Here is a 12,352-nt window from a genome sequence, read left to right on the forward strand (position 1 = left end):
CAGCACCAAAAGCTCAATCAACTTTCGAGCATCATTAGCTTATCGAGCCATCGGATCTTGTGCTTTATTTTTGTTCTGCCTAAACCATCTACAGCCACCAGCACACAAAGAGCACATCATCCTTTCTTTCCAGCTGTGCATAAGCACACGGGTTCACACTCCAACGATGGTCGCAAACACGAGCGAACCCATCTTCAACGAAACATAAGATGAAAGCCAACTAAGAGAGGTATGGGCTTTTCAGGCTGGTGGACACGATTTTTGTCCTGTGTCCTGTATATCTTCCTCCCGCTCTTTCTCTTTGGTTGTTCGGTTAACCTTATGGTGGCTTTGCCGGTGAACCATCCTCGAAACAGATCATTTACATAATGACATTTAATTGAAAAGGCTTTGACTTTGGTCGTCGTACTGGAGAGCGCAAGCAACAGGCTAGCTAATCTGACCCGCAGTAATGGAGAGGAGCCTTTCAGTTCGTAGATTCAAAGGACCGAGAGACACACACTTTACCGTCACTTTACGGGGTGATGAGATTCACTTTACAAGATGCATCACGACTTCTTTTGGGGAGTAAAGCTGCACAGAGTTTGTGCTTGTCGGTTTGACAAAGTTAGGAAACGTCAGAGAAGTAACAGTTGTGTGCTCTTTCATCACGAAATTGTTTGCTATGCGTAAATATAAAGAGCTGGAATGTGTCTCAGAAATTGAAATGCCTTGTATTCCAGCAACTTCAATGATTGAAAAACCTTTTCCGGACATCTCCAGGACAACTTACAAGCACAAAACTATTTCACAGTCTCACGAAGCTCTTGCGCACTACGTAAGATGGCAATCAAAGTCTCTGGAGATCCCTGCGGAGAGTTTCGCCAATCTTGCTGAGAACTACCTTTCAACACAGGACTTTCAAATATGATGGTAAGAACTCCTGGAGATGACCCTTGAAGATGTTTTTTGCATGCGCTCCCCTCTCCGCTCTGGAAGTTGATTGATGATGCATGAGCTGTTCGTGTAGCAACCTCCAAAGCCCAACCCTACGCAGTTCATCCGGCGAAGAGTTTATTGAGTTGAGAACATCAACCTCAAAACGAGAAGCGTAAAAAACTGCAACTCTGCTTAAGCACTAAACTGTGTAAAAGATTCAATCAATCATGTGTACCCGGTGGAAGCCTGGATGATAAAAGAGAAAACCGTCCATGTGTGGCTTGTGTGTGTTTGCGCTTGGACGGCTTGAACGTGGACTTTATCCGCTCGAGGGAGAGAAAAAAGGTAAATCTTTCCATGGTTGAGTAATGAAACCGGATATCCTTACTTCACTCACGAGTTCCCGTCGGCAGCGTTAATATACCACATGGGCACATTTCACCTTCATTTTCCGAAAACGGACTGCAAGATTTCTATTATTCTAACGTGCACTCGTCAATAATTAAGGTTTCACAAAGCCAGAGCCCTCCTACAAAGTGCATCTTACCCCAGGCACAGCTGGCATACAAAGCGCTCGCTTTCAATAATCAATGAAGCGCAAGTAATCGCATGGCACGGGGATTTCTCATCCCTCAACAACAGATTGCACTTTCAGAACAGATTGCAACAGATTGCAAGAACTCTGCAATGATGCACAAAGTGCACGGCAAGAGATTGCAGTACCATGTCAAAGTCAGCAACCATTAAATGAAGCAAATCGTCTCTAGTTGGACGGGAAGAGCATGTGCGTTGATGCCAGTTCTGGTTGAAAGGCGTTTACTTACGTTTGTACGTACGTAACCCTCCGTCTCATCTCATTACTGATGCACACACACATTAAACGGGAAGATTAAATGGAGGAAAAACTCATATTGTGCCGGTTGTTAGTGCATCAATTAAACCATTTCAATCGAACCTCAATTTCGCATTTCTATACGCTTTTCAATTGGGTATTAAAGGACTATTAAACGGTGCATTGAGCGGAACAAATAAGAATCCTTTGCTACCCTTTCATTTCCATGGAATTAGGTTCCTATTTCCGCCTACCAATACGCATTTCATTTCATCACCATGGTAAAAATGAAAAACCTTCTTCCAAGTGACGCAGAGTTTCGCAGATGTGGGCTTCCATAGACCTCCCATCGCGGAAAGGTAACGCGTCGTGAGTTACAAAACTGGTTGATGAGTGTAACTGATGATTCAATTTAAATTCTGAACATATTACCCTCCTTTTGCCATGGATACTCGAGAGCAAGTAATCCAGTTTTGGGTTTGGGTTTATCATAATTCAGCTGCGACTTACCATCAATCCGTAGCGATCCACCGGAAAGAATTTTGAAGCGTTTGCCAGGTCCGGTAAGCAGATTGATACCATCACGTTGCCAACGGGGCGCTGACGAGGACGCTGTTGACGACGACGATGATGATGATGAAGGTGCTCCGTACGCAGAGCTGCGACAGGGAAGTGTTGCCTTCGTTCCGCTCGGAAGGCTCTGATTGGAGGGAACCTGTTGCAGCAATGGCGGTGGAATACTGTCAATTGGGGAAGTCACCTGGAAAATTGGGAGAATGTAGAGCTTTAATTGGAGCGTTTGGTGCACATACTGGTGAAGGGAAATTTCGATTGATTAAATTTCAAACTTTGAAGAACTGAATGTACCTGTAGAATGAATATTTTATTTCAGAATACAGATGACGCAGACAAAGATTCTCGGAATAAAAGACGGATTATCATATTTCACAAATTAACAACACGAGCTGCATCGGACTCCATCTATAAATCCATGCGTTGACACCCTGTCAATGGGGATGCCACGCGTACAACGACAATCAGCAAGGGCGACATATAAACAATAACAGCGACACCATGCCATGTCTCAAGGTGACCTGAAGCGGAAGCCGCCAACAGCTGATACTGATTAAACCGTACAGCAAGAAGTAATAAAAATAACCCATGAATAGGTCAATGGGTCCCGCTGAGTAATAATAATATATGGCATCTTAAGGTTAATGTCATCATTCCAAAAGAGTTTATAAATCCATAAGGTCTAAACCTCATCCCGTAATCACTGTCTAGATGGCGCTTGGCTTTGAAGTAAGTTTGATTTCATTTGTTTTGAAGAACATTTACAGGGTTTCTTGTGATCTTTTTAACACTAAATTTTGTGACGAATATGATATCCAATGTATTGTAATTCGAAATGATACCATAAACCCCTCAAACACCCAGCAAAATTCACAGAAAAATAAAACGCTTTGATAAGGTCCAAGACATATGAAGACAAATGTTGGAAAAAAGGAATATTAAAACAATAGTTCAGAATATCACTGATGAATAATTTCAGCATCTTGGGATCTTTCTGCTTCGAAAATAATCGATTTTGAGGTATTGTTTACGGGTTTGTAAAAAACATATAAGGCTTGAAAACAGATTAAAAAACTTAAATAGGACCTGAGAAAGACATTCATGTTGGAGAAATTATATAAGTTACCTAATTAAGCTATGAAATATCCAAAAAACTTTGAGGCAAAGTGTAGTAAGGCGATCTTAGACATTGTTAGTAATCTCCTCGCCAATATTTTCACGAAAAATTGTTCCCCATACATCCCGAATTATTCTACCTTAAATTCTATCCCAACTCACCTGCAGATACACCCGGCTCGTTACCGATCCTGCCACGCTCAGTGCCGAACAGACAAAGTATCCATCATCCTCCCGCTGCACACCCCGGATCTGCAACGATCCCTGCCCGGAAACGTGCATATTGCCGTAGCTGTTGTTCGGGAACATTAGCGTCTGCGAACCTTCCCGCGTCCAAAACACCGACGGCAGTGGACTACCGCCCGCCGAACATTTAAACGTCACCACCCCGTTGACGGTGACTTTCTGGTCCTGGGGCCGCACGATGAACACGGGTGGAGCTGTGAATACAAATAAAATGATGGAATCAGTTGAAGATGCAAACATTCGATGCCACTGGCTGGAGTTGGCAAAGACCGAATGAAGTGGTTAGGACATTTTTCGATGGATCATAAAATTGCGCAAACATTGTGTGAAGTGGAAAGTTACAAAAACGAGACCGTTTGGTTGGTGGTGTGTCGCATCGTTTTATGATTGTTGGCCGCAAATCACACACGGACGCCTACAGTGGCGGAGACCAGAGACCCGTTCAAGAATAACCCGTTCGCAATAAAACGTCGCCAGTCGCCAAATGTGTAAAAAGTCGCACAAGGAACGAAATAAACGGGAGCATTGATACTCCCAAAAAAAAAGCATCTGCCCACCATAAAATGACGCCACCACATTTGACGTGCATTTTTTTTCGGGGGGCTTGGTTGTTAAAATCTGATTTCCAATTCGGATAGCCAATAAACCGGCGGGGAGATACAGTTGGCTCTTTAAGGCGCGTTAAGCCCGTAAATGATGTGTCCGCGGTTCGCGCGACAAAGATTGCGTAAAATGCTGTCGGCCCGGATTATCTTCCATCGATCGTCGGTGGTTAAAGTTGTTATCCGATTCATGTCATTCCCTCCCCGCTTTAACGTCATCGATTGCATTAATTAGCCCGTACTTATCGCACACCCCCTTCTCTTTACTTACTGTTGACGGTGAGGCTGGCCCGCGCACTGATCACACCGACCGAGTTCCGGGCCTCGCAGATGTACTGCCCATGATCGTCGGCCGTGACATTGCGTATGATCAGGCTCCGATCCTCCTCGGATATTTCAGCCCGCCCGACCGGTATGTCACCGTGCTGCTTCGTCCACAGTATCTGCGGGGCCGGATCGCCCCCGACCGCACACTGGAACTGTACGCGGTGGCCCTCCAGCACGGTCGCATCGTCCGGTTCGGCCACAAAGTACGGTTTCACTGTAATAGAGAAATAAGGAAAGAGGTGGAGAAAAGTTGTAAATCATGCATCGACTCGGCGGTGGTGGTGGGTGCCAAACAACGGACTGGCTGATTAAAAATGACATAAATTATGATCCAAAGTAGCACCCGCTAAAAATTAAGTCCCCCAATCAGCGCAGCAGTAACACATCGGCCGCTTCGTTCGTCGTTCTGTGTGTGACTGTGTGAATCATTTTTCTTGCGTTTTTCTTACTGCGCTATGCGCGATATTTATCACGTGCGCGATAAAACACAAGCTTTCTAAATCGTTTCCTTCGAGTGTGCTGCTTTGCTGCTGCTACTCTCTCCCCATCCCGTCTTGATGTGCCGGTGTGTGATATGAACGAATAATTTAATTTGTTATGCAAATGGTTAGAAGCAATTCCAGCGCGGCCGAAACGGTTGTTATTCCCACTTCTCACCACGCTAACGATGCCGTTAGCCTCGGGGAGAAAAAAAGAAGCATAATGATTCCTTTTTACCATAGACATTAATCATTGTGGTGGAAAGTCAGAAAAATCGCTTGAGGAAATTGGGGATAGAGTTGGGAGTGGAGACACACACACACACACACACACACACACACACACACACACACACACACACACACACACACACACGGAAGGTGTAAAAAACCCGAAGCATATTGATCTTCATTTCAATGGGCTGCGAGCGACCGCACTTAAGAAAAAAATGTTACCTCCGTAAATCATTCCCTTTGGCCCCCCTCGCACACACGCCACGTGTTCTTCACTACCCCATTCGCACGGCCACACTTACCCTGGACGGTTAATTTTGCGAGTCCACTTTCCCTCGAGCCGACCATGTTCTGGGCGATGCACTGGTAGCGCCCCTCGTCCGTCGGCCGCACGTCGCTGATCAGAAGGTTGCCACTGTCAACGATCCGTATCCGGGCGAGCTCCTTCGATGGCCGATAATCGTCCAGCTCGAGAAAGCCGTCGTTCTGGACGAGGGAAAAAACGAAATCGGATTTTTACGTAAGAGAGACGGCGCCGTGATAAATTGCGATTTTACGTTGATGATAATGGTGTGGCACTAGAGGGAGTGCCAACACCCCAAAAGAACACAAAAAAGGTTTACCTTTTTCCAGCTAACATTTGGCTCGGGATTGCCGCGGGGCGGGCTGCACTCCAGCAGGGCCGTCTCGCCCGCCGCAACGCGCGTATTTTTCGGCTCGACGCGGAAATCGTCCCGAAGCGCTGCAAGGGAAAAACGTGTGATTTTTTTGAAACTTTCTGTATGAAAATTCTGACTTTTTGAGCGTCACTTACTTGCCACCTGCAGTGTTGCGTTCCGGCTGTAGACCTTGCCGGCCTGATTGCTGGCCACGCACCAGTAAACCCCGTCGTCCTGCTCCTTTTTGCTGTGCACGGTGCGCAGGAAGAAGAGGGAACCGGCCGGTAGCAGGACATGGTTGGCGTCCAGCTTTACCTCCTCCCCGTCCTTGTACCACTGGATGACGGGCTGGGGTTTGCCCTCCGCTTTGCAGTTGAGCGTGACCGGATCATTCTTGGGGACGATCGTATCGCTCGGGTTTTCGATTATTCGTGGCGAGCGATATTGTGCTGCAAAAATGAGCCGAAAGAGAATTTTAGAATATTAGTAAAGGGTGAAATTTAACGAAATAGTACTTGGATTGACAACATAGTTTTTATGTATTGTTTAAATGCCTTCTAAGTCACTTGAAGAAATTAAACTTCATGAAACAGTTCAATTCAGATTCCACCCAAATCGAAAGACGGCTTAAATACGCTTAAGAAGTCCAAAAGTACTGCGGCGTCTTATCAACCGTACTTAAAAGACAAATTTGCTAACTTGAGACCATAATTGAGGTCCAAGATCATAAGATAGTTGTTGGACTGTAGTCACGCCAAAAAATCATTTTGAATAAATTGTTCAATGACGTGAAATTATGTTACAGATAACTCAGAAACTTAGGTGACTTAGAAGAGTTATATAAGTAGACATAAACTTAATCTAGTGAAAATTTAAAAATAGTAAATAATTGCTCCTTTGTAGACTGTTAAGTAATTCCGAGATGATTCTTCGGATAGATTTGTTCAATGATTTTATGAACCCATTATATACTAAGATTATAAATGTAAAATTTACACTAAAAATGCCTGTATCCAAAATAATCCCCTACTTCTACTACTGAATGATTTTTCAAACTGGGTATTTTGATTCTGTAACACTTACAGCTCACTTGGAGTCTTCAGACCTTCTTCACTTCACATTCTGAGTTGTATATCTACATTGTCCAATGTTTTATTTATCTAATATCTACTAATTAGGATTTCGTTTGTGAGCGATGCAGGCGATCGATTCGATTGTCAATAAAAAACAGAATTTTGACAACTTAAAGATATAATCGTTGGCCTCCAATTCTGGCTCTCGGGGCAGAATTGGAATGCTTAGAATCCATACCTAGTGCAGAGATTATGGTCCAAATTTATCAGAAAAATAGAACACGATCAAACGATGTCTGATGTGTCTTCACAGGCAATTAACAACCAAGTTCATAAACATATTCCAAAAAGATTATACCTTTTCGTACAAGACAAACACTTTAGGAGAGTTTTTGAAATCAACCGCTCTGTATACAGTTCCGAATAAAGACAAAGCCTCAACTTCCTTTCTTTTATGACACATCTATTTGTATCTGAAGACACAGGAGTCAAACGGATACAAGAAAACACCAAAAAAAGCCATCCAGACATGTACAGAAAAAAACAAACTCCAATCTCACTACCAGCATCTACCACCCCAGTGTCACACCAAGACAAACCCACACAAAAAAATGAAATCGTTTCGAAACCATAAACTCACTTGACATAAGAGATCTCTTTTAGTTATTACGAAACAGGAACAAATTAGTCACCGTGTACCAGACCAGCAGCGTGTGGCACGGTCGACCAGCTTAGCCCAGCTTGCCCGAAAACGGAAGAAGCAGATCATCGACAACCGAAGACACCGAAAAAACCAACGACCAAAAAAGAAAAAAAAGAAGCAGAACATACCCACACCCGAAGGAGAGAAATATTGGGCGTTAGACTGCTCGTCGTAAGATGTGTGAACAAACTGCCGCCGCCAGTGGCCGCGATACAAAACATCGTACGAAAGTAATTTTTCATGTTGCCCACGCCCTGCCGTTCACTTGCTGACGATAAGCTTTGCTTCCGACCGGCGAAACGAACGTCGAACGAAAGGAAGTTTCCCTCCATTTCCCACATCCTTCGGTATGCTGCGTTCTTTTGCAGTGGGCGCATATGGGTTCGTTCGTTGGTGGTGGTTCGTACCGAAAGGATGGAAGAGATTTTTGTCAATATAAGGGATTAATAGGGTGTTGCAAGCAGAGCGAAGCGATGCTAAAAATTGACAAACTGTCTGGAGGTTTTGTCTGAACGTTTTCTGGGAAGAGAGCCAAAAAGATAAACAGTTTCGAAACGATTAACGCTCATCGACGGCATTGTGTCCCTGCGGGGAGCTTCTTTTTTTTTACTTCATTTTATATCCACATATAATTTGTAATAAATTGTTAATTCAACAATACCAACAAACGGCCTCAAAATGGTTGTCAGCTTTAAAAGGTTAGAGCATCAATTAATCACAGTTTTAACACCACTCAACTGACTCATCGGTTAGTTTAGCGGAGAAACTTGTTAACTACAATGTAATACGACATTTGCACCATCGATGCGATCGTTTTATGCCCCATTTTCGACAGCTGAATGCACTGTGCAGCCTTAGTGCAACATTCTTCGCGAAACCAATCTCGATTTCAATTGATACCAGCGAGCGAACGCTCGCGATCGTTATGGTGAGAGGAGAACATCTGTACGAAAAGCCCTCCTGCGGGGCACACCACCCGGACCCAGACATTACACAGCTAGAGAGAGAGCCTGGTGTAACGATCGGTCTGTCCGCCCACAGGTATGCAATTTCAATATTGGCAGCGGCGCCCCGTCAACTCTGGCGTGTCTGTGTCATTTTTTAACCCATGCGCAAGCGCACCAGCGACACGCGACACGATCGTGCGAACATGCAAACGCCATCACCACCATCGCCGCGGCGTATGCCCAAAACGGGTAGTATGCGAAGGTCGGTGCAGCAATAATGGTCAGCAATAAAACCGCGTGTAATATAAAGGGAAGAGGAGGAATAAAAAACTACCCCACCACCTCTGCAACAGTCACCCGACGAGATTATTTCTATCAACCGGCGAGTGGCAATATCCATGGCAGCCGCCACCGCCAGATAGACACCACTCTGATGAGATGAAAAATGGATCAGTTGCGGCATGCAAATGCAAAAGGGTACAACAGTTGTATGGCGAGAAATAAACACCTCCAGATGTACTGGAATGGATCAAGTATAGCATGGTTTAGATAAAAAGTAACTAATTAACATTGAAAACAAGAGCCCTCAGTACATCCTGGTAGTTTTCAACGGAGTAATTATTCTGAAGGTGCTTAGAAACGCCTGGACCTCTCATTTCTGATCCTACGCATCTAGTGGGATGATGGTAGTTCAAGCGTAAGCTTAACAAATTGCATTCACGAACGCACCCACGGCAGCTTGGGTGCAAAGACTTAATTTATGATTGACAGTTTTAGACGCTGTGTGGTACACTACACTAAGCTGTCAGGGATAAAGGCTCATAAAGTGTGCGAAAGGCGCAAGAATAAATTAGCGCATTAAGAACGACGGCGCCTCGCTTCTCGGTTGCTATTGACAAATTGTCTAGAAGTCTATTGCTTTGTTCTAGGAAGTGTTGACGTCAAAATCAAAGTCCAATAAGACATCACAGAGGCGGGTGTGGTGCGTACGATCGTTTCTATTGTCGAAGGTCCGGAAGTTTGGAAAACCGGAGGTTCTCTACGACCTAACCCCTGGTGACTCATCGTCGTTGTGGTTTAGAGCAAAAGGTTTTAAAAGACAGGAAGCTGAATGACTAGACCCACACGGCCTGTCTGAGTGAGTTGGTATAGGAAGTTTGCAAGTTATTGAGAAATTCAGTTACAAGGCACGTCGTCTTTGCTGCAGAACAAATACAGGATATGCCATAAAAAGTGCATTGAAGTTGCATGCCCTGACACACATGCCGATGATATGCTCCAATGGCTTCCCATCTTTAGCAAACTTCATCAAATTTATTAAGATATCTCGAAAAGATTGGACATTTTGCACAACAAATTGTGAGGCCCATATGTTGTCGTGCCCTAGATATCTCTTTCCGTAGCTCTGTTACTCACCGACTGTTGGGATTTACTTGGAAGCGCTTCCGATAACAATCTTCAACTTGGCTTGTGGCATGCCGGGGGTTGCGCACTTTTCTCCGAATTTGCTCCACCGTGAAGCACCAGTAATGAAGAGATAATTTTTTTTTTTTAATATTTTACCCACGACAGTTTACGGTTAAAATATGGCAGCAGCCATTCGAGACGAGACGTCCCATGCTCGATTGCTGCCAGCGGGAGCTGCGGAGACACTTTGTTACAGTTCACAACAACGCACAACGGTTTGATGCTGGCCAGGGGTTGGGTTTTATCCCCTCCCTCCCGATCACTATCTATGCTAATCGAAGTGACTTCCCGTACGGAAGCTACACCAAATGTGCTCCCAAATGTCCGCACTGCTGGACCTTCTCAGAAAGAGCGCGCCCGCGCCGTTCAAGTTATTCATGAACGGCGGATGGAGATTAGGCACTAATTTATCCACAAATTGGTGAGCGTTGGTGAACGGAAGGAGGAAAGATTTTAAGATATTAATAAAACATGTTGATAAACAACTCAGGAAAGATTTATTTCTGCCACACTAAAGATCAAACATTGCTGCACATTTATGTTGTTAGCGCATCTGGGGTAGTGTGTGGAGATCTGTGAAGGCCCTGTGAAATCCCCCGGGCAACGCACATGTGTGTTTGATGATCAAAAAAGTGAGATGAAGATATTTTAAACAAACGCAGCCAGCCAACACTTTGCATCAACAGTGCGAACAGTGTAGCCACGTGAATTTCACGTTTGATGCGCATCCAAACCGGCGTTTTCGCTACCGAATGCCGGGCTTTCCAGCATTTGCCGGCGGGTAAGATTATGCCGTGTGTCAACAGTGCCATTGGCAGACAGAAGCGCACAGTGCAACAACAACAACAACGACAACTGCACTAAAAAACAATGACACGTCTTTGTTCTGGTACTGGCGTTTGATACAAATTTGCCTGCAGCTTGAACGTTGTCCCCTACGGGGAGTGGGAGAGATGATACAAACAGTTGCAGTGCTGCAGTCAGTCAGGCGCGCTTCGGTCGTTAGAGGGCGCGCAGCTGGATCTTCGTTGGTGGCCAGTACAATCTTGCTACTGCTGCTGGCGCTGCACTGTCTCATCCTGTTTATTTATCGTTTTTCTTTGAAATCTGTTGCACAAAGTGTGGACAAATATCCTCAAGTGATGTGGGTGGGCAATGGGGAAAGCATGCAGACGACGCAGATGGATAATAAAAGTTTGCTACAAATCGCCCGCAAGGGAGAATGACTTATTGTAAGCTTTAAGCAGCAAACACCGATGCTCCGATGTTTTGTTGGAATTAGCAGTTATACCACAGCATTGCTTTAATAGTGCTTTGCAAGTGAAATGTTTACGGTAAAAGCGTCTTTAAAATAGGAACTTTTTTAAATTGATCGAAAAATGCTAGCAATCAAACGGAAAACGATCGATTTCGCAAGAAATATTCGTTGCGTTAAATTGAATTTTAACTTATTTTGTCTAGGAATTAAATCAATTTTAAAGCCAACAAAAAGAACAAGTGAAAACAAATAGTTTAGTACAGTTTTAAATCCTCAAATATTTAAACCACAGCTTAAAACATGATAATAGTTAATTCTGAGGGCATAACAACAAGTTCTGAATAAAAACTAAACTGGTTACTTCGTACAAGCTTTAAATTCATTTTCTTTTTATTTCTGTTCATAAAAGGTAATGTTATTTGTCTATATAATCCAAATTATTTTTGTTGATAATTTAACGAGATTCTATGACATTCTGAATTAATAAACAATTAATTCCCTGTGCATTTGTAAAATTATAAACTTCAATTGCTATTCTTAGGTATGTTCGTTATTAATTTTACATGTTTTGAAAACAATTTCATAATGCAGACCATTCAGTACGAAATCAGTAGAAATAATAATAAACAACCTCTTTTTTATTACAAAAACATTGCAATACACGAACAGTACTACTACACGAACATGGCATAAAAAGCGTGTGCCCAACGATTGTAATGAAAAGCAAACAAGATCTCTTACTTTTCAATTTCCACATAAAACGGAGAAAAAATAAATCGTTCCTTTTATTAAATTGTTCCATCCAATGGACCAAACAAGCAAACATACTGACACATACAGAAAAAGATAGAAAAGACATCAACTCTCCCCCTACGATCTTTTTTAAAAATTACAAAACATCATCATTTCGAAGGGGCA

The 12,352-nt window shown here is 43.6% G+C and overlaps 1 protein-coding gene across 3 annotated transcripts in view; it reads right to left on the minus strand.

Annotated features, from left to right (window-relative positions):
* The window catches only part of LOC120956456 (roundabout homolog 2), a 42,802-nt gene that overhangs the window by 9,667 nt on the left and 20,783 nt on the right, over positions 1-12,352 (minus strand). For all 3 annotated transcript variants that reach the window (XM_049608437.1, XM_049608436.1, XM_049608435.1), the window contains exons 4-9: positions 6,142-6,435; positions 5,951-6,069; positions 5,630-5,813; positions 4,559-4,828; positions 3,602-3,879; positions 2,261-2,510 (exon numbers count right to left, since the gene is read on the minus strand). In XM_049608437.1, coding sequence (XP_049464394.1) covers positions 2,261-2,510; positions 3,602-3,879; positions 4,559-4,828; positions 5,630-5,813; positions 5,951-6,069; positions 6,142-6,435 — 1,395 coding nt within the window. The remainder of the gene's footprint in view (positions 1-2,260; positions 2,511-3,601; positions 3,880-4,558; positions 4,829-5,629; positions 5,814-5,950; positions 6,070-6,141; positions 6,436-12,352) is intronic.

This window comes from Anopheles coluzzii, chromosome 3, assembly GCF_943734685.1.
Source record: "Anopheles coluzzii chromosome 3, AcolN3, whole genome shotgun sequence".
Classification (NCBI taxonomy): Eukaryota; Metazoa; Arthropoda; class Insecta; order Diptera; family Culicidae; genus Anopheles; species Anopheles coluzzii.